The sequence below is a fragment of the Myotis daubentonii genome, chromosome 1 (genome assembly GCF_963259705.1).
Source record: "Myotis daubentonii chromosome 1, mMyoDau2.1, whole genome shotgun sequence".
NCBI classification, from domain to species: Eukaryota; Metazoa; Chordata; class Mammalia; order Chiroptera; family Vespertilionidae; genus Myotis; species Myotis daubentonii.
This window is the reverse complement of record NC_081840.1, coordinates 225,057,586-225,080,004: the sequence shown is the minus strand read 5'-3', so window position 1 is coordinate 225,080,004 and position 22,419 is coordinate 225,057,586. Positions and strand designations below refer to the sequence as shown.

At 49.5% G+C, this 22,419-nt stretch overlaps 2 protein-coding genes across 2 annotated transcripts in view; one reads left to right on the top strand and one right to left on the bottom strand.

Moving 5' to 3' along the window:
• The first annotated feature begins 1,269 nt into the window (after positions 1–1,269).
• MED28 (mediator complex subunit 28) lies at positions 1,270–6,555 on the top strand. The gene is made up of 4 exons (XM_059674848.1): positions 1,270–1,443; positions 3,011–3,077; positions 3,716–3,828; positions 5,369–6,555. The coding sequence occupies exons 1-4, from the start codon at positions 1,285–1,287 to the stop codon at positions 5,564–5,566; spliced, it is 537 nt and encodes a 178-aa protein (XP_059530831.1). The 5' UTR covers positions 1,270–1,284; the 3' UTR covers positions 5,567–6,555.
• Positions 6,556–8,799: 2,244 nt separating this feature from the next.
• Positions 8,800–22,419, bottom strand: part of FAM184B (family with sequence similarity 184 member B) — a 66,585-nt gene continuing 52,965 nt past the window's right edge. The window contains exons 9-15 of the mRNA XM_059674835.1: positions 20,469–20,632; positions 19,658–19,827; positions 17,915–18,061; positions 14,224–14,326; positions 13,224–13,328; positions 12,179–12,378; positions 8,800–9,191 (exon numbers count right to left, since the gene is read on the bottom strand). Of these exons, the coding sequence (XP_059530818.1) occupies positions 9,098–9,191; positions 12,179–12,378; positions 13,224–13,328; positions 14,224–14,326; positions 17,915–18,061; positions 19,658–19,827; positions 20,469–20,632 (983 nt within the window). The 3' untranslated portion in view covers positions 8,800–9,097. The remainder of the gene's footprint in view (positions 9,192–12,178; positions 12,379–13,223; positions 13,329–14,223; positions 14,327–17,914; positions 18,062–19,657; positions 19,828–20,468; positions 20,633–22,419) is intronic.

The following is a 22,419-nucleotide window of genomic DNA, read 5'->3' as shown; positions in this document are numbered from 1 at the left end:
CCCACTTCTCCCTGGAGTGGCCTTTTCCAACCACCAATCTCAAATCCATCACTAGCCATCTCCTGGCCAGGATACATTTTTTTTGCCTCAGCATTTATCTCTACGTGATATTGCCATATATATATATATATATATATATATATATATATATATATATATATATATATATATATATATATATATATATATTCTCCCACAAAAACAATAGTAAACTCCATAAGGGCAGAGACTTGGAGTGATCGCTGTAACACGCAGATCATCAAATGTTACCTAGGACATGGAGGGCTCAACAAATGTGTTGTATGATCACATATATAACTAAAATTAAACAATAAAAATATATTTACCTTCTGAAAAAATGAATAATCAGCTGTTGGAAGCAAGTTATTAAAATAGTAGCACAGTGACTTTCTGGTGTCACAATAATGATCTAACGGAACAGTGCCAGGCACATAGATAGGGAACCTCAACAATGTTAGTCATTTTTGTTACCTGTCTCTCTCCCCAGAAAGAACTGTCCTCGTTATATCCACGATGTCTGGATTAGTGGCTGGTGCACAGCAAGCTCTCTAAATATTTGTGGAAGGAATGGGTACCTCCAGCTGTTTGCAGCGGGTAAACAGAGCCCATAGACCAGCGGTTCTCAACCTGTGGGTCATGACCCCTTTGAGGGTCGACCGACCCTTTCACAGGGGTTGCCTAAGACCATCAGAAAACACATATAATTACATATTGTTTTGTGATTAATCACTAGGCTTTAATTATGTTCAATTTGTAACAACGAAAATACATCCTGCATATCAGATATTTACATTACGATTCATAACAGCAAGATTACAGTTATGAAGTAGCAATAAAAATAATTTTATGGTTGGGGGTCACCACAACATGAGGAACTGTATTAAAGGGTCACAGCATTAGGAAGGTTGAGAACCACTGCCATAGACTCTTGGCCAAAGTTACTCCAAGCGGTAAGGACAAAGTCCAGCCGCGACCGCAGCATCGTGACTCCCGCGGGAGAGCTCAGTTCAACGAATGTATTCTCTTCTCCACTCAGCTGTGTCAAATGCGGTCAAAGCCCTCGATTCTCAAGAGAAAAAAGAAAGGAAAAAGCCAGACATCCCGCGCGGGGAAGGAAGAGGAGACCAACCCCCAACAGCCGGTTTCCCTGACCCCCAACCAACAACCGCCGGCGCGGGGAACTGCCACGTGATCGGAGGCATCACGTGATTCGCGGACCAGCTGCTGCGCAGGCGCAATAGGCCCCTTCCGGCCATCTCGGAAATGGCGGCTCCGCTAGGAGGTATGTTCTCCGGGCAGCCACCCGGTGCCCCGCCCCCGCCGCCGGGCCTCCCGGGCCAGGCCTCGCTTCTTCAGGCCGCGCCAGGCGCTCCCAGATCTTCTCCGAGTACCTTGGTGGATGAGTTGGAGTCATCTTTCGAGGTAAAAGGAGCCGTGAGGGCGGAGGGCGTCTATGTTCCCATCCTCCCACCGTGCCTGAAATGTAAGCTGCGCATGCGCAGGTCATCTCCATCCGCGATCCCCGCACCCCGCTTACAAACGGGGAGACTGGCTCCGAGACTGGAAGTCGCCTGCTTTCGCCTCCACAGTGAGTGGGACCCGTGTTCCACTCGGGGCAGCTGGCGGAGGCGCGCGAACGAGCCGTTTCTGGGGGCACGTGGGCTTGAAGCCTGCGGGTCCCCATCGTCAGGGCCCTTCCAGGTTCCCACCCGCTGGTCCGCCCCACCCGGTTCCCTTTCCCTTGAGCGCCCTTCCCCGCACCCCTGCGTGTGTAGCGCCGCCCGCCCTCTCGGGGGCGCACCGTTACCCCGCCGCGTCCTGCGCCCTTCCCGCTGGGCTCCACCTCGCAGCGACGCTGCCGTCGTGGGGCCCTTGACCCGAAACGGGCCGATTTTAAAGGTGTGCGGAGCTCGATGCCCGGGTCGGGGAGGCGGGGCAGCTGGGGGTGAAGGAGGGCGGGGCCCCGGCAGAGATGACCCCAAACAGGAGTCGGCCCAAGGAGCACCCTGGAGCCCCAACTCCAACAGGAGCCCTCATTCAGAATGTCCCACAGGACGGGGGGTCTTTTTCTGATTTATTAAAAAACGGTTACAGGGAATTGCCTGGGGGGAATATTGTGATTTTTCTCCGTTAAATCAAATGGTGGCACCTGCAGGCAGAAGGGCCCGCCCATCTCGTCCGTGGCCTCAGTGTGGGCCCAGGTCTACCTGCCTCCTGCCAGGTGCGCGTGCTTCGTGCTGGCAGGGCCCTGCTCTCCTGGGGTTTGGGGGTTCCTTTCTGCCCCCTGTGGCCCCCCCCCCCATCCCGTAGGCCCTCTGAGTGGACAGAACTCCCCGGCTGGGGCACGCACACACCGGGATCCTGGGCCCTTTAGGGAGGACTCCCTCTTCGGGGCTTGTTTTTCCCCCCCGACGCCGACTGGCTCTTCTCTTGGGCCCTCCCCTGGGTGATTAGCGTGTGTTTATTGGGCACCCGCTTCGTGCCGAGCAGAATCCCTGCGCATAGTGAGCCAGGCAGGCATTTCTCCCGTAGGGGCAGCTGGTCATGGACTGAAAGCAGGGGTGAACGGCAGTGGGAAGCAGGACGGCGGGGCTTGGTGGTGGAAGAGTAGAGGGAGGGGGCCTGTCCCGGGAGGTGGTGGTGCGGGTCCTGTGCGCATCGGAGGGAGCAGCCGCGGGCAGGACTGGACCAGGGTTCCGGGCCCTGGTGTGGAGCGAGCGAGAGGGGAGAGCAGCGGGGGGCAGGAGAGACCGGATGGGGTGCCGGAGAGACCGGATGGGGTGCCGACCGGTTCCGGCGGCCCTTTCTCCCTGGGCCCAATCCAGTCAGTTTACCACGTGTCTTCACCGGCACGATGTCTTGTCCGGTGTGCAAACCAGATGCTATCAGCTCATTGAGTGGCTTCAGGAGGAGCCGTCTCTTACCCTAAGATAGGGTTTTGATGTGCGAATGACATTTTTTCCTTCTGTGATATGTTTTGGTCACACAGGCTTGCTTTGCTTCTCTGGTGAGTCAGGACTATGTCAATGGCACGGATCAGGAGGAAATCCGAACTGGTAAGCATGCCCTCTTGTTAGACCTGGTTCTGATGGCTGACTCTACACTTGAGGCGTTTCAGCCCTGCTGGGACCCTCAGAGAACTGTTCTGGGGAAGATTTATGCAAATTGCTCGGATACTGCTGGTTCTCTGTTCAGTTTATTAATTGACATCTTGTCATTCATGACGAACCATTCACGATGAACTATTATAGCGGCATTGGGACAAAGACCAATAGTGTTACTGCTTTTAAAGTAAGTGTTGTTTAGTGTTTGAATAGGTGTGACAGTCTCTTGTGCTTCCTCCTCGCCCAAGTCCTGTCCTCAGAGGTGACCAGTGGTTCTGGTTTCTTTGTACTAGATTTTACATGTTAGGTTTTAACTGGAATCATGCTTCTTGATGGAACTCTGGATTGTTTTTCTTAAGAAGAAGTGTGCTGTAGTAGGTCTCTTATTTACCTGATTAAAGTACAAATTATCTGCTATTTAATGTTGGCTAACACGTGGAAGGCTGGAGGTATCATTGCTGTGGCCAAATTTAAAATCCCAGATTACATCTATGAGAAGGTGATGTTTTGATATTCTGACTGTTCATGTATGGGGAGATTTTTGTGTCGAATATTTTTTTTGATTTAATATTTTGTGTGTTTTTTTTAAGGTGTTGATCAGTGTATCCAGAAATTTCTGGATATTGCAAGACAAACAGAATGTTTTTTTCTACAAAAAAGATTGCAGTTATCTGTCCAGAAGCCAGAGCAGGTTATCAAAGAGGTATGTGCTCCGTTATCTCCTTGCCTTTCGAAAGAGCACATGTTGTCAGGGTTCCGTCTCTGCTTTAAATGAAAACCCTTTTCCATTAGCTATGGTAGGTCTTTATAGATTGAGTACAAATGTTGCTCGTTGTCAGTGTTCGTGACAACCTGGCCAAGTAGTGGAGGAAAGGGGGTGGGGGAATCATGGCTTCAAACAGCATTTTTATATGTTGGCTGTCATGGAAGATGTTTCTTTCTTTTTTTTAATATATATTTTATTGATTTTTCACAGAGAGGAAGGAGAGGGATAGTTAGAAACATTGATGAGAGAGAAACATCGATCAGCTGCCTCCTGCATACCTCCTACTGGGGATGTGCCCACAACCAAGGTACATGCCCTTGACCAGAATCGAACCTGGGACCCTTCAGTCCGCAGGCCGATGCTCTCTCCACTGAGCCAAACCGGTTAGGGTGGAAGATGTTTCTTAAAGGAAAGGTACTGCTGCTTGAAAAAGGTCGGAAAGCCAGTCATGGAACTCACTTCGGACAGGAGCTGTGATCTGTGCATCCCCAGGTGCCCGTACACAGGAAGGGCTTTGTCCAGCTTTGTCCAAGGAACCCCAAATCAGTGTTCCGGCCCAGGCTCCTCCAAGCTCAGGACTTCAGTGTCTCAGTCGTGTGAAGCGGGGGATTTGAAGTGTGTTGGGGTGGCCAGGATGACTGGAGATTGCAGTGGCATGTCATGTGTTGGGCCAGGACCTGCCCCCTGCAGTGGGGAAGAGGGAAGACTCGTCCGCCCCAGCGGCCAGTGGTGCCTCTAATGCGAAACACTCAATTGAGATGAACGTTTTGTGGGCAGTGTTTGAAGTAACTACTTCCACAAGCTGACCAATTAAAGTATTTTTATTCAGTGATATCCCTGTTGAGAAGGTGAATGGTGAGGGGGTACTCTCATAGTTCATTACATCAGATCAGTTCCTGATTTGAATACTTCAGTAGTAACATAGGGGTGTTCAATAGTAGTTGAATAGGTGTAAGTAACAGTCTCCTGTTACTAGCTTTATCTCTTGAAAAGATTACAGTGCTAGTATTCACTAAAAAAACTCTTGAAAATGAGATCTTAACACTTCATAATATGATATGTTAGAACAGTGATTGTGGACTCTTAAATAGTTGTTACTATGTGTTTCAGATTCTCACTGTCTTTCAGGTTCTCAGCAGTAGCCTTTGGACAGAGATATTGAATGCCTGGGACCAGGGTGGGGAAGAGACTGGTTTCTTTTGGCTGCTCTTTGATACTTTGGAATATTATAACTTGGGAATTACTTATTAAAAGAAAATGGATTAAGAATAAAAACTCTCCATGTTAGGCAGACATTTGCCATTGGAAGAGCTGCTTTCGGTTATTAAGATAGTGGAGCCAAGCAGAGTAATGGTTGGGCGTGGTGTGGTTTAATGGATTTTCTTTGGTTTGAATTTACTTCTTAGTGCTCTTAATTATTCAGGGACTGCATTTGCTTCTCATGAGGTTGCTCTGACTCCGTCACCTTCACTTGCAGGATGTCTCGGAACTGCGGAACGAGCTGCAGCGGAAGGACGCGCTGGTCCAGAAGCACCTGACCAAGCTGCGGCATTGGCAGCAGGTGCTGGAGGACATCAACGGGCAGCACAAGAAGCCCGCCGACATCCCGCAGGGCTCCCTGGCCTACCTCGAGCAGGCGTCTGCCAACATCCCCGCGCCGATGAAGCAGAACTGAGGAAAAGCCGCAGGAAAGGGGCGCTTCTCGGTGGCATGACGTTTTGGAAGAACTCTGCCAGAGAACGAGACGATCTCAGTTGCATGCTCCCACCTAAAATGTTCCCGTTTTTTATAAGCTCTTACTTTATTACTTTATAAAATGTGCATAGCTTCGGTAAACCAAGTAAATATTCGTGTCTTTAACAAAATGTAGACTATTAGTGTGATGCCACTAACATTCCTTTCTATGTTTCTTTTTTCTGCTTGTTTTATTTTTTAAATGTTTGTGTTACTTTTAATCTGTTTGTGTTTTCAGTTTTAGATTAGTTTGTATCATGAGGGAAAAACTGGTCTGATCTGTGAATCAGAGGATGAGGATTTTTGTTGCAGGCCTTTTATCTTAATTAACCCCCAGTGGCAGTAGGTACAAATGTGTAAATTAGCCACGTTTCCAGACTGTGAACTACCTCAAGAAGAGGAATCTAATACAGCAATGTTTGTAACGCGTCCAGAGCTCTCAGAATGAGATCTTCCGTAAATACTCGGAAGGGGATTGTCATAGCCTAGGTTAATGCGGTGATATTACAGTAGGATCCTTAAGTTGATGTTGACTTTTATTTGTGGTAAGTTTATATTTTGTGTGATGCCTGCTTGCTTTTTGGGCTTGGGAGGCTGCAGGAGGAGCAGTGATGTGTAAATTTTGTCACATTGTGCAGTGAAGCATCAGTCTGAATAGCAGACCCCCTGGGGCAGAGGTGAAGTGTGAGGGTTAGTCTCTTTGTTTTGAGTTTTGTTTGCTTGTGTTGTTTGTGTCTTGCTTTTGTGGAGCAGAAATTTCCCATGAGGAAGGTTCTTGCTGATGGGTGGTGGTGATTCCAGGGGACAGGGCCTCAGGGTGGGGAGCGGCCTGCAGGGTGACCCCTGGTGACTTCCTCTCCACAGAGAGCATGTGCAGCCTCAGCATTTGGGAAGGTGCTTTACCCGCTCGGTGGTCACACAGGCCAACACGATTCTTTACGGAGACGCTGCTGCTGAGCGACACCCCGGGGGCTGTGTCTGGCTCCCTGAACGAGGCTCTCCTTTCTTGGTTGTTCAGTCTCCGGCTAGATTACATCCCCTAACCCCCAACAAGCACCACCGTCTCCTGAACAGGCAGTGCCTCTGGGGCTCGGTATCTTGCCTTGTTTTGTTTTCTCCAGCCTTGAAGGCCCCTCCCCGTAAGCACTGACATCTGCTCTCAGCGCTGGATGCCCCCTGCAGCCTCCAAATGCCCTCCCTGCTGCCCCCCCCCCCCGCCCCCCCAGGACACAGCACTTCCTGTCTCCCATCAGCCTTGCTTGGTGCTCCCTCCAGGGTTAGTAATTTGTATGTCTCTCTGTGCCCCTCGTGAGAATTAGGCATTATTTTCCTCTGAACATGCAGAGATCATGTATTATCTCTTCTACATAGTACTTGCTTCCCGTTGTTGTGCATGTGTGGTATACAGCCTGAGGCCACGTAGTCCCCTCCCTGAACATGTGTGAGTTAAACAAAACTTTAAACAAATTTTTTTCCTCAGATAACATGACTTCAGGGTTGTTAACCTGGCCAGCTCATGCTGATTAGAAGCGCTGATTGGCAGCTTTGGATTTCTTCATTAAAAAACAAATTAAACGTTTAGGCATCTTTCAGTAATAAAGCGGTTCTTGGTGAAAAGTTCAGGAACTGTCCTCCTTGGTGCTTAGTGAAAAGACTGAATTAATGTATGTATCAGTTATTGCCATTTTTTATTAAATTCAAAAAATTTCTAGCAAATAATTTTTCAATTTTTTCTGTTTGTAAATATCATTTTCCTTTTAATGGCATCTTGCTGGTTGGTTGAACATAGAAATCCCTCCTTCAATGAGAAATAAGCCATCAGCTGGGAGTTCCCTTGTCTCCTCACTCCCATGATGATAGAAGCATGCAAAAACTTAGTTAACACACATGTAATGATTGGGTAGGATCTAGAAATTTAACAAATCTTTTTCACTCACCTGCAACAAGAAAGGAGTACAAACAGATGCAGAGTGTTGAGTACAATCCTGTCCCTGCAGCAGGTGTTACGCCGAGGTATGGGACAGCAGAATGAAGGGAAGCCTGCTTTGCTAATCATCAGGAGCTGCAGGGTGGGAAAAGGTTTCAGTCAACAAAAGTAGAATTGTGTGCAGTCTTTAAAACAAGACACAAAGTCCTACAATGCTCACTCTGAGCAGGAAGCAAAAGACAACAATATATTGATCCTGAAAAATAATACGGTACGTTACAGGTGTAAGTATTTACAGTTAAAAAATTATCTTATTGGGGCCATGTGTTTTGATTAGATAGTAAATTTACCTTTAAATTAGGAGTTTTGAGATGTAATGCACTTTTTATTTGAAGATGATCCGATTGAGGTCATTGTGAACTTTCCATTTCCAAGTTCAGTCTTCATCAAATTTCACCCTTCTTTTGGAAAATCAATACACGTCATAACCATTTTTATCGCCCAGTTGTTTAAAGTTTTATTCAAAGAGCAAAGATTTGACAGTGCCTAGAATAAACTGTTCATGGGCCACCTTGCGGGGCCAGCACCAGAGGACAATACATTTTGCCCATTAAAAGATGTATTAAGTTTTATCAAATCACACTGCTCCTTCAGAGGGTCCGACAGTTCAGTGTGGGCTGAGCAGGTCAGCACCGAGGATGGCCACTACCTGTCCCCTTTAACCTACCAAGCATCCATGCAACGGGGGGGCAATGCAGCATGAGGCAAATGGCCCAAACCCAGAGACCAGAGGTTCAGTAGATCTTTGACTTGAAAGAACAGATAATCTAGAAACCTTCACAAATGGGCAACTGGCATTGCAGATTGAAACGGGGGTATGACGGGGCGGGGCTCAGTAATTCACAAATCCTGGCAGTGCTTAATTCGAATTCGTGATTGGGATCATTGCCATATTATGTTGCTTAATCCTCATAAAGCCCCATTCTGAGGTAGGTGTTATCCCCTCTATTAGATATGTCACGTCCAGAATTAGGAAATCCAAGTGTCAAGGTCTGTGGCTGTTAAGTCCTAGTAGCTTCAATTTGCTTGTTTTGTGTTTTAATTGGCTTTCCTGGTTATTCGGAACTTTGTTTTATTCCTCTTCTTAATGAGGTTCGATGTGCATCTTAAATTACATCACTTACATAGAAACACTTTTCAAGTGGATTTGAGTTGCATCCTCGAAAATGAAATCCCTTTAAAAAGCAGAGCGCAAGCTATGGACGCGAAATACTACAGGCAGGTCATCAGTAACATTCACATTTTCCTATGATGTTTTCGGGTAACACGGGTTCCTTTCACCCTAACGTCAAGGATTTTTAATGAACCGGTGCCACAATGAACAGTATGAAATGTCAGTGCCAAAATTTGTTTAGCTATTGGATGCAAATCATATTACAAAGCAGGTTATTTGGTTGATTGATTTTTTAGTTCATTCCCTCAGTCAGATGTTTTAAAAGACATTTTTTTCAAATGTCCTTTCTGTGATGGGTCCCAAGGGTCACTTTAGAAAGAAAAATACTTGGTGAACCATTCCTGGTGGGCAGAGCCCTGTTTCTGCTGCACTTCTTTGGGTTGGGCTGTTTCACCATCTTGTGTCCTAAACAAAAAACAACAACAAAAAGGATTAGATGGTTTTGCAGTTTTGAAAATTACTCAGAAAACATCTTAATACCCCACCATCTTTTCAGGGGAAGATAACTGCTTCTTTGCTCTTCAAAAAGTGCTGGAACGTGACTGGCCAACATTAGCATCTGGAAACCAGCTGTGAAGGGAATGTCTAATTCAGATTTGAAAACCAAAGGTTCTCCATTATTTCACTTAAGATCATGAGGCATATTTGCAACATTTATTCCAGGCACAAATCTACATATATAAAACCCTAATATGCAAATAGATTGAACAGCGGAACAACTGAACAATCAAACAACTGAACAACCAGTCGCTATGATGTGTGCTGACCACCGGGGGGCACGCACAGAACATGGTGGGCATCAGCAGCAGGCAGCAGAGCACGGAACATGGCGGGCGTTGGCCGTGGCGTGATGGTGGAGCAGGTGACCGGGAGTGCCAGACTAAGGCGGAGCACCGGTCGCTGTCATCGGAGTGAGCCTCTGGTGGTTACTAAAAATTCTTTGCTTCCACGTGCCATGGTCCCACCCAGTGCTCGCACCCACTGCCGCCACCGGCCCCACTCGCACCCACAGCCAGCACCGAAGCTGGCACTCATACCTGCCTCCCGGCGCCCTGCACCGGTCCCGATCACTCAGCGCCATCAGCAGGTGTGAGCGGCACCTACCTGCCCCGATTGCCCCTGAGGGCTTCTCCACCTCCCCCTGCTCCTGAGGGGTGATTGGGGTCAGTAGCCGCCACTCACACCCTCTGACAGCGCTGGTCTGCTCACACCCACTGCTGGCATCAGCCCCAATGGCTCCGCACCGTCATCGGGTGCAAGCGGGGCCAGCACTGTCAGCATGTGGGAGCGGTGGCAGCAGGAGCAGGGCTGCCAGCAGACGGGACCGGGGACCACGGCGCAGGAGGGGCCGGACAGGGGTGTGGAGGATGGGCCGAGACCCACTCCTGTGCCCACTGCAGCCTCGCAGCCCATAGTTCCTTTCAAGGTGCACGAATTCATGCACTGGGCCCCTAGTTAATAAATACCCCCCCCCCCCCAAAAAAAAAAACGGTAAAAGAGGAGCATTTGAGATCTTGCTCCCTAGCATATGTTGTCAGTTTGGTTCAAATAAACCCATAAAAATTCTCTACAGGAACAAAAGAAAAAGAAGAAAGAAATGGTTGATCAACACAGCATTATAACTTATGGCTTCTTTAAAAGTTATCTACTGTGTTCCAGCACCACAATGAGGCTGTGAAATTAGCCTCATAAATTGAAAAGGGGAAATAGTTAGCAAGCAAGTATGGTGTATACTGGATGAATGGTCTCTATCTGCAATTTTGGCACTTCATATACAGCAACTAAAGCCCTGGTGCACAAATTTGTGCACATTGAAAGGAAATTAGAAGAAATATTTTAATATTGCTATTCGCCCTTTCTCTATAATAGACATGTCAACCAAATTCACGATCGACAATGACAGATGGAAACGCATGTGACTGGCACCAATATATATATATTGAGAGAGAGAGAGAGAGAGAGAGAGAGAGAGAGAGAGAGAGAGAGAAACTTGCTTAATTAGACCTGCTTTCTGGTTAAGCTAAACTCTTTCCAGCCCAGGGAAGCACCCCAACTTCTCTTTCAGGTAATTATCAGCAACACAGCAGTAAATATCAACATGAAACAGATTATTATTGTAGATCAAGCAGGGAGAAAAAAGGATGAAATATTTAACTGCAGCAGTGTTTGACTATATTCTGCGCAGTGAGAAAACTTGAAGTTACTTTCAAGGTCCACCATTTCTTAATTCTTTTCAGTCCGGTCAAGTTTCTAAGCTTTCTAAATCTCTGTTTTCCAGCTAATGAAAAGAAAATAGGATTCCACCAAGTCTCCTATCTACCTGCTCCAGGACTTCTGTGAGGATCAAATGAGATGAGGCACAGGAAAACGCTTCACAGACATTTGGTTAAAGTGTAAAATGTTTGCACCTGGCTATAAAGCAAGCCGTGTTCCTGGGCTGAAGAAACACCAAGGAGGCTAGTCACTAGGGAGAAGAAGCCGGGCGCTATGTGACGTCATTACCCAGTGCCCACAGCGACTGTTCCCGGGCTGGGCTGGGCTGTGGGCTGCATTTTGCGCCCTGGGGTCTCGGCAGCATCGGCTGCGATTTGGTGGGCTGTCCCTCCGGGGTGTGGCGGGGCCTGTGTCCCACTTGGGAGAAGCTAAGTGCTGCTTTGTGGGCACCAGGTCCGCGGCGCCGTTTCTCTGTAAATGGCCAGTGTGCGTCATGGCAGCTCTTGCATTGAGTGTCTTCCCCCTGGTGGTCAGTGCATGTCATAGCGACCGGTTGGATGGTCGGACACTTAACACATTAGCTTTTTATATATATGTAGATGGGAAGATAGCCTTAAACACAGGTATACAAGTATGAGATGAACCCGGGAGGTGGCTCTAGCAGTTAATACAGGGATGTGCTGGGGGCTCCAGGCCTCAGGTTCCTTAGCTGTGAAACAAAGGGCTGGCCTCATTCAATGACTGACCACCAGGAGGTCCTTGCAGGCCAACACTCATCGAGATGCATGCCGCCCCATTTGCCCAAACAGCCGTGGGCAGGCAGGGCCTTAGGAAAAGGAACATTTTAGGAGTGGCCCTTTCTGAAATGCAAACTTCAAAGCCCAGAATTAAAAATTTTGCCTCTGAATGGATTCAATGCCTCTTGTCTATGAAAAAAAAGGGGTGTGTGTGTGTCGGGGGTGGGGGTCCTGGAATGTGGTACCAGAAATAGTCCCTCTTCTAAAGAATGGCACATTCTCTGCCCTTACACAATCTTGCCGGGACTGCCATTTTCCCAGGCAGGCCTTGACCTGCTGCTCTTTGTATCTGTCCCAGTGCCGGGTACTGCACAGGTGCCAGAACGGAATTCCGGTTTTCCTCCTATTCCGGGAAAACGGGATCACAGCGCCTGCCCCTACCTGGTGTCCGCTTTCACGTCTAGAGACTGGGTGGGCTTGTAAGGCCGACCACCCCCGGGGCTTGGGTCCAAGCTGGGGGACTTAGTGATTGGCGGGGCGTTGATCCGGGAGCTCAGGTCACCGCTCAGAAAGTTCTTTGCGTAGGAGGCGAGGTTGGGCACGCTGACCACTCGGCTGGGCACGTCCTCCATCTTCTTTTTCTGTTTGTGTTAAAGGACAGGCCTCTTAGCGTCACCCCAAAGAGGTGTTATTGTAAGCGTCAATAAGACCCACCCAACCGAACCCGTGCCCGTGAGGAGGAGTGCTTTTATTTACGTACTTCCATATTATTTTCCAAGCATTTTCCCCTCTAACCTATTTTGTGTTTTTAAAAAAACGCACATGTCCACAGTCTCTTCTCTGAAATTCCTGGGGACAGATGTGTTTTGTAATTCGAAGACCTTTGTTTAGATTTTAAAAGGCCACATAACACCCCAGCAGGGGCTGGACCCATCTTGTCCTCAAATGCATGACTATTTCTGAAGTGAAACTTACATTTTGTCACAGTAAGAAGGATATGTAAAAATCATAAGTGATCTTATCTCAGGTCAGCTGCTACTAGATTTATTGTTTGTGAGCCATTAAAAAACACTACTTTTTTTGAGCTTTTAGGATTTGTGATAGCAAATGAGGGATTTGGTGCATATTTTTATTGTAACAAATTCCATATAAGGAAAAATTCCAAGAATATAAGGGAAAAAATGTTAAGAAGTGGAAGATTCCTGCTCTTCCGACCACCAATTACTGTTAGAGCCACTATTAATAGTGACACATTTATTTACAGAAAATTTGGAAAAGGCAAAAAAAAAACACCATAAAAAATAAAAATACACATCATCTTCCTAGCCAGACATAAACACTGTTTAAGCATTTGGGTTATTTTCTGTGGGTCCTAGTGAGTCTTCTTTTGACCGTCTCCCAGCCATTGGTAAATACGCTGCAGGTGCCTCAGGAAAATGAAACCAGCAGATCCTGCAATGCACCCAAACCAGCAGAACCGACCTACCTTCATGGAAGGGGTCAAATACCCTGGGTGGGGGTTGAAAGAGAAGGACCGATTCCGGTGGGACATGGCGCTGGGGAACGCTGCGTAGTGAAATCTCCTCTCCTCCTGGAAAAACAGCACAACTGCGTCTAAATGAGCCTAACCACAGGGCCCTGGGCGGCTGTGTGAGGGTGGAAGACAGAGAGAAGGAAAGTCCTGGGGAGCGGAGGGAAGCCAGGCGAACAAGATGCCATCCAGGGAGCTGTGAGGAAGCGCCTTTACTCCTGGGTCTTTGTGTCCCGGCCCCTCTGGTAAAGCAATGGGCCAGCTTATTTGGAATGCCTTAGGGAAGTTAGAGACCCAAGTGCTATCAGCACCTGAGAAGAGTACTGCAGGAAGTTAACAATTCAAGTGCAGAAAGTCAATAAGGAGGCAAAGCAAGCAGACCCAGGTACAACCCCTATCTGGCTAATGTTGTTAATGTGTGCCACTCTTTCTTTCCTTCTGTATTATTTTTAAATAAATGGCTACCAGGCCGTGGTGGATGCCTGATACAGAAGCAGCGGGAGTCAAAGAAAGCTTTTCCCTTCAAGGGACCCAGGGGGTGGCTTTGCTAACTGGAAAACAGGAGGTCATTTTTACAGAAAATCGATATAGAGTAATTGGCTTGCTTGAATCTGCTGAAATTCAAACCTAAGGCGAGCCATTCTAGATCTCCCCAAATTCTGTTGGCTAATAAAAAAGAGTGATATCAGCCATGGGCAGATGCTGTGGGGCCTGGGAGCAGAGAGACTTTTGTGCCTTCTATTTTCCTGTGTTAATTTTTTTTTTAGTGAGTATGAATTCTTTTGTAGAAAAATAACCAAGGATCTCTTGTAAGGTGGTTTTATGGTTATCATCATTAAAACATGAGGTGCCCAGCAAAATGCCAGGTGCAGGGGAATGCCCCTTCCCTCCCTCCCTCCTCCCCCAGGAACTCTCAGGCACCCGCGCAGGGCCCCCTGGTAGCCAACAGCCTCACCGTGAGCTGCTTGATGATCTCCTCTCTCTCCTTCAAGCGGGTCTGCAGGCGGCCTATAAGCTGCACGTCCTCCGGCCTGGACTTCTCTCCGGAATCCTTCAGTCTGTTCCAAGCAGACATGCAGTTAGCCCCTCACTGCGACTACTCAGCCACGAGCAGGGGGAAAGGTGATGACGTGGTAGGGACGCCACTGGTGGTCAGCCTGGCCAGAAACTCTCTCTGTGCACAGAAGGGGAAACTGAGGCCCAGAGAGCTTACCCAAGATCACCCAGTGAGCTGGCTGCAGAGCTCGGGATGGAGCCCAGGACCCCAACTCCCAGTGTGACCTTTGTGAGTCCCCCCCAGGGCTGCAGGGCCCAGGAACCAATGGTGAATGTATGCACACAGATGCCGCACACAGTGGGGCTTCAAGAACCAGGGATGCCTGGGAGAGGAGGCCTCAGCAGGAAAGGGCCCCCACCTGGCAATGCCCAAGGCTCTGCTAATACCGACGTGGCTCTGGCGCCATCTGCTGGCCGACAGGGAGTGTGGCATGTGCAGAGCCCGTAACTCTTTCAGCCTGAAGCTGAGAAAGAACTCTCTGGATGGTGGGGAGAGGGAGGGTTAGGGCTGCAGATGACCCATTGCATATGGTCCATAAGAGGCTAGGTACAGCGATTCTCAACCTGTGGGTCGCGACCCCTTTGGCGGTCGAACGACCCTTTCACAGGGGTCGCCTAAGACCATCCTGCATATCAGATATTTACATTACAATTCATAACAGTAGCAACATTACAGTTATGAAGTAGCGACGAAAATAATTTTATGGTTGGGTCACAACATGAGGAGCTGTATTTAAAGGGCCAGAAGGTTGAGAACCACTGGGCTAGGACTTTGGGGTGAGGTGAGTTGGGCTCTAATCCCAGCTCTGTTTTTTTTCTAGCTGTGACCTTGGGTATGCATTTCACCTGAGCCTCAGTTGCTCCTTTAAAATGGGCGTGACATCGGGTGGTTGCGAGGATTCAATGAATGACTGGCACGTGGTAAGTACCCATTAGAGCAGTGTTCTCAACCTTGGCTGCACATTAGAATCACCTGGGAATCTTTTTAAAATCCTGATTTCTGGGCCTCATCCTCCGGAAATTCTGTTTCTTTGTTATGGGGTGGGGCCACAGCATTAGTAACAAAGAAACAGAATTTCTGGAGGATGAGGCCCAGGAACCAGGATTTTAAAAAGATTCCCAGGTGGTTCTAATGTGCAGCCAGGGTTGAGAACCACTGCCTTAGAGGGACGATGGTAAAAGCTTCCGCTCCAGATTTCGGATGATCTGCTTTGTATTACAGACAGTGGAGGACAGTTTTTAAGAGGGCAAGCCGGGGCTCAGGCAGGGGACATTTAAGTTCACTTAGTGCTGCTGGACCTGGTCTCCCTGATGCTAGCACCCAGTCCTCCAGCCTCTTAGCAGCCAGAGAAAGTAAGTCAGACCATGTTACTTCTGCCTAGAGCCTTGCCATGGCTTCCCAGTGTGCTCTGAATACAGTGGGGACTTGACTTACGAGTGTCCCGACTAATGAGTTTTTTGAGATACCAGCTGTCTCTCCGCAGATTTTTTGCATTGAGTTGACAGAGTAATTTGAGTTAACGAGCTCCTTAATGAGCTCGGTCTCAGAACGAATTAAACTCGTAAGTCAAGGCCCCACTGTATATCCAACCTCCTCCCTGCTCACTGTAGCATTTCCTTCATCACTTGGAGTTACTCCACCAGCCTCAGGTTCTACCACTCACCCTCTCGCTCATCCACAGAAGCCACAGGGCCTTCTGGTTGCTCGGGCTTACGAAGCAGACCCCGGGGCCTTTGCACTTGCTGTTCTGTCTGCCTGAAATGCTCGTTCTCCAGATGCCTCTCTCATTCCTTCGCCCCCCTGTGCGTAGATGTCACCTCCTTAAAGAGGCCTCGTTGCCCACTCTTGCCACTCTCTAGAAACGGATGCTATTTTTTCCCCAGCACTTTCACTACCGATATGAAGTTAAATATTTGTTTTTTTCTTGTTAGCATCCCCATTATTTGTGAGTTCTATGAGAGCAGTCTTTGTTTTGTTCCCTCCATAATCCAGAGCCTAAAACAGTAAGCCCTGAATAAACATTTGTAGAATGAATACATTAATGCCTTTTGTATTATCTATAATAATAAAAGCATAATATGCTAATTAGACCGGACAGTCGAACAATCTTCTGGACGTCATTCCAGACACCCTTCCGGACAAAGCTATGGCGGCGGGGGTTGAGGCAGAGGTGGTTAGGGGTGATCAGGCAGGGAGGCAGGTGAGTGATTAGGGGAGATCAAGCAGGCAGGCAGAGGTGATTGGGGCGATCAGACAGGCAGGCAGAGTGGTTAGAGGCGATCAGGCAGGCAGAGTGGTTAGGGGCAACCAGACAGGCAAGCGAGTGGTTAGGGGCAATTAAGCAGGCAGGCAGGCAAGTGGTTAGGGGTGATCAGGCAGGCAGGCAGTGTGGTTAGGGTAGATCAGGCAGGCAGGTGAGTGGTTAGGGGAGGTCAAGCAGGCAGACAGAGGTGGTTGGGGTGATCAGGCAGGCAAGCAGTTAGGGGTTAGGACAGGGGTGGGCAAACTTTTTGACTCGAGGGCCACAATGGGTTCTTAAACTGGACCAGAGGGCCAGAAAAAAAGCATGGATGGAGTGTTTGTGTGAACTAATATAAATTCAAAGTAAACATCATTACATAAAAGGGTACGATCTTTTTTTTTTTTAGTTTTATTCATTTCAAACGGGCCGGATCCGGCCCGCGGGCCGTAGTTTGCCCACGGCTGGGTTAGGAGCAACCAGGCAGGCAGGCAGGTGAGCGGTTAGGAGCCAGTTGCGAGAGGGCTGTCGGACATCCCCCAAGGGGTCCTGGATTGTGAGAGGGTGCAGGCCGGGCTGGGGGACCCCCAACCCATGCACGAATTTTGTGCACTGGGTCTCTAGTCTCTATATATAAAAGCCTAAGCAACCCTTACACCTGGTCAACTGGAACAACCGGAATGACTGGAACGACCAGAACGACTGGTCACTATGACGTGCACTGACCACCAGGGAGCAGATGCTCAATGCAGGAGCTGCCCCCTGGTGGTCAGTGTGCTCCCACAGTGCTACCAAGCGGCGGCGGCAGGCGCAGTGGGGCCAGGATGAGTGGGAGCGGTGGGGCACCTGGCCCCAGCTCAGGCTCCTCCCCAGCCGCCTGCCGCTTTGGCACTGCTACATCCCTCGGGTGATGTCGGACTGCTAGTTTCAGCCAGATCCCCAGTAGTCTGACATCCCCTGAGGAGTCCCAGATTGCAAGAGGCTGCAGGCTAGGCTGAAGGATCCCACCCGTGCACGAGTCCATGCACCAGGCCTCTAGTCTGTCCATAGGAATAATAATTTCCACCTTGCAGGACTGTGTTGGAAGAGGGCCAATGCTAATAAGAAAGGTAGCCTTGGTCCTTCTGCTTTCTTCCCAGTGTGAGGGCCAAACCAAGCCCATGAGGCAGTCTTACTCCTCACAGATTCCCAGGGCCCTGCACGAAGGGGGACTGCAGAGTCATAACGTGACAGGTGACCAACCATCCCCGTTCCTCCGGGGCTGAGGTACTTCCTGGGACTCAGGGTTTCCAGTTTTAAAACTGGGAGAGTCCCCTCATGAATGGCACGACTCTTTCCCCCCTCACTTACTCGGTTTCCAGGGCAGCCAGCTGGGCCTGAAGCCGGGCTTGAGCGCTGCTGAAGTCGGCCACCATAGCCTGTATCTCCTTCCGATGTTCCTGGCGTAGCATCTCCACCTCCCGGGCCCGCTGGGCTTGCTGGTCCTCCTCCAGCTGCCTGCAGTGGATGGAAGCACAACTGGGCTGACCCAGCTCTCGGGACCCCCCTTTTGGGCGCGGGGGTTTTCTCCCCCTTCTGCTGGGTGGCCAGGTTTGGAGACGATGGGTCCAGGTAGGTTATGCATCTGAGGTCAGGGCACCGTGGGAAGGAAGCCTGGGGTGTGTGAGGTGTGGGTCCAGGATAAGCCCCTTCTCTCTTGTGGAGCCCCTTCTCAGCACTCCCACCCCAGCATTCCGTGAGGGAGAAACCTCCTCATTCCATGAAGAACAGCCTACAGGGGCAGGAGTAGGAGGCAGCTCTGGAGGGGAGCCCTGGGAAGCATTTTCTCCACTCGGGGCAGGTGGGGAGGCCTGGATGCAGAGATTCTGTATCAGAATTACTGAGGGTTGGACTCTGAGACCTCGGAGATCCCCAGTCCAGGTGGAAAGGCAGGGTGGGTGGGGTCAGGAGAGCAGCGTGTAGAGCCGGGCTGCCACATCCGTCTGCCGCCTCCTCCATCACTCCCTAGCTGTGTGACCTTGGGCAAGGTATGCCCGGCTCAGTGTCTTCATCTGTTAAGTGGAGGTGACGACTGTGGCTACCTTACAGGGCCAGTGCAAGAATGACCCTGTCCATACATGTCCAGAACAGTCTGTAGCCCAAAACAGGTGTCCAGGCATCAGCCATCACTTTGCTTTAACCTAGGTGTGGGGTCCCTCAGGGGCCTACAGACAAGCCTCGGGTGTGTCTCCCTCAGAAAGTAGGTGCATAATTTTGTGTGATACATTCTTTTCCGGCGGAGGGACCATTGTTTTCTGAACTGGAGGGGGCTGTCCCCCAAAATGGTGAGGAGTCCTTACCCTGCTCCCCCCTCCTCACTCAGTGTCACGTGGTGAGTCCCTAACTGAAATCGAGGTGTCTCACCTTGGCCAAGTGGGCCCATAGCTGTTCTTGGATGAGTGTTTCAGTTGCACAACTACTTTCACTTGAACAACTGAGATAAAATGGACAAAATCCTTGGAAAATATGAACTGACAAAGCTCCCTCAAGAAGAAACAGATAGCCCAAAAAGTCCTATAGCTATTAATGAAGTTAAAATTGAACGCATGAACTTTCCAAGAAGTGGGGGAGAGGAGAGGCCTGTGAATTCAGGACTGATAATGAGCTATCCAATCTGGATTAGGTAATGGTAATGCCACAGGTTACCGAGTGCTCCCCCAGGCAGGGGCCTCTCGCATACAGTGCCCTGCCGTCTGCAGCAGCCCTGCGAGGTGGTGCCATCTCCACTACAGAAGAGGACAGTCTTGGAGAGGTTAGCTGACTCACCCAAACACAGCTAGTTAAGGGCACACAGCACTCTCTCCCTAAGGCTGGTTTTGAGGATACTTTTGGTATCGTTAGGTCTGATTCCATAAATTCCCTGATTTATAGAGAAACTGAGTTCCTGCCTCTATTTCAGGGCTAATCCCTGCATCAGGGGAGTAATGTCAGTGAAGTGCTAGTGGATTAGGGAGTATTTTCTTTGGGAAGGTGCTGTGGGGGGATCCCAGGCTCCCCAAGCGGCAGTGGAGGGAGGGAAGGGAGTGAGGGAAGCCCTGAGGCCCGCAGACAGACCTGTGCTGGTCGCGGAGCTGCAGCGCCTCCTGCTGGTGCTGTTCCACCTCGGCCTGCAGCTGCCGCACTGTGTCCTTGAGCTGGGAGTTCTCCCAGAGGAGGCACCCCTCGCTGGGAGTCTGCTCAGCGGTGCCCTTCGGGGAGCCTGCGGGGCCTGGGCCGCCCCCACCCTGGGGAGAAGGTAACCAGGGGAGATGTTTTCAGGAGGCGCAAAGGTGGACGTGGCCCAGATGTGCTCCTCCCAGCCTCCAGCCTCCACAGCAGTAGGGCGCCACTGAGGGCGACATACAAATGCACTTTATGAATGCCTGAAGCAGGAGAGAGGAGAGGGGTCTGGGCTCTTAGGAGGTCACTGTGCTTCCCAGCTCGGTGGGAATCATGGATGTGCAAGCAGGGGCCAAGGGGCCATGTCTGACCAGGAAGCTCATGGAGAGTGGGCCCTGAGCTGGGGTGACAAGGCTGCTCCCACCATGGGAACAGGGAGGTCTAGACGGGGAGAGGAGCTCAGACATCCCCCTGCAGACCTGAACAGGGAGTGGGGGTGGGGGGTGGGCACGGATTGGCCACCTTTAAGCTCTGCCTGGTACCAGCACCCTGAGAGGCTGCTGTGTCTGAATTAAAAACAACATGTAGAACCTGAAACCTGTGTTTTGCTTTATGAAGAGGGGAGTCTGCAGGCTCTCCAGGGACCCCCTAGCAGGAGGAGAAGGGTCCTCCCCATTTCACACAAGTACCCGGGCCTCTCCTTCGGGAGTTTGCAGTAGCCTTCACTGCTTGGAGAGGGGTGGGGTGGGTGGGCCAGGGCGCTGACCTCTGTGGTGTTGGCGTGGCCCTCGCTGTCCCCTGCACACGGGGTGATGGGCTGCCGCCTGTCAGAGCTGCCCAGAGCCTTCAGCTCAGCCTGCAACGCCTCCAAGTCCTTCTGGTGCTCAGAGCAGGCGGCCTTCTGCTCCCACAGCTCCTGCCTCAGGGACTCTGCCAAGGAAGAGCAGCGAAGGTCAGGTGTGAGCAGCGAAGGTCAACGAAGGTCAGGCGCACGGGGAGGCTGACGTCTGTCCTGGGGTAGGCGCTGCTGAAGGCTTTGGGTCAAGTTCTCCAAACTTATTTCAAGATGACAGTAACAAGAGTTCCATTTGCGGTGCTAAACCCCGGCGAACTGTTCACAGAAGCCCTACAACCATCCTATCAGTACTACCCCTCCCCATTTCATGGTGTGGAACCTGGGCCTCAGAGAGGTTGAGCGAGGAGCCCAGAGCCACACAGCTAGGAAGTTGTGGAGTCAGGATTCCACGTGTCCAGTGGTTCTTCCTCCCTCTGCACCACCTCGGAGATACTGCCGGGTGTTAGGAAGGTGGCGGGTTCGGATGGGACAGCCTGAACCAGCGCTGAACCCTGAGGCAACACTGGGCCTCAGCACCAAGTCCACAGACCGAGAGGAGCACAGGGAATTACCAATGACCAGGGGCCTCTTCTGGGGTTGCAGGTCTCCAAGTCTGAAATTTTGACATTTATGCCAACCCTTAAGGGGACAGAACATGGGTTCCCCTTCCCCTGGGTGTGAGGTCTTGGCTGGAATGTGGGGGCAGGAGCTGGCATGTTATCCCAACAGAACCAAGTAAAACCAGAATCATCCGAAGAAACAGACATGCCCTCCTCAACCCAGGGCAGATACAGCCAGAAACTCACATTTCTCCCGAGGATGGTGCTGATTTCTAGGGGTGCGCTGCCATGATTGAAAGTCAAAGAAAGCAATCCTTTCAAAATGACTATTTTCTGATAGAGTACACGCTACTCAATGACCTATTTATTTTTTTAAAAAAAGAAGATAATTTTTAAGGACTAGCATATTTAATACTTTTCTATTATGGACTTTTGAGACTATATTTTAGTTATTGCAAATGACTTTTGAAATATTGTTCCAATAATTCCATAAGCTATAAGATAAGCACCCGGCATGGGCCTCAGTACGTAGCAAGTGCTCAACATATATTTGTAGAATAAACAAATGATGTTTAGAGTGAAAATCAATGATATTGTGAAAGTGTATTAGTTGTGAAAGGTTTCCCATATACCTACTAAGCTTCTCTCAAAGGTATAGTATATTAAACACATATAAGAGTTTAATATATTCTGATGACATTATGCTGAAAAACTTACTTGGTCATGTTTTCTCCCCAATAGAATTTTAATCAAGCAACTTCTCTAGCTTCTTTTCTTAAAAAAAAAAAAAAATCCAGACACTGCCCCATTTTTTGAAATCCATTATCACAAAATGGCAATAAAACCCTTTAGCAAAGCACGAACTGTAGTGTACTCATTACTCTCCCCTCTTCTCCCACCACTCACCCAACATCCACTTATCCATCCATCCATCTGTCCATCCATCCATCCATCCATCTACAAACTCACTTATCCAACTATCTACCCACCTGTCCATCCATCCATCCATCCACCTACAAACCCACTTATTCATCTATCTGCCCACCTGTCCATCCATCCATCCATCCATCCATCCATCCATCCATCCATCCATCCATCCACAAACCCACTTATTCATCTATCTGCCCACCTGTCCATCTATCTGTCCATCCATCCATCCACCTACAAACCCACTTATTCATCTATCTGCCCACCTGTCCATCCGTCTGTTCATCTATCCCCCATGCATCCATCTATAGATCCACTCATCCATCCATCCACCCATCTATCCAGCATGTCTGGGTCCCCACCCCAGTGTATCACTCACCCTCTCAGCCCTCGCA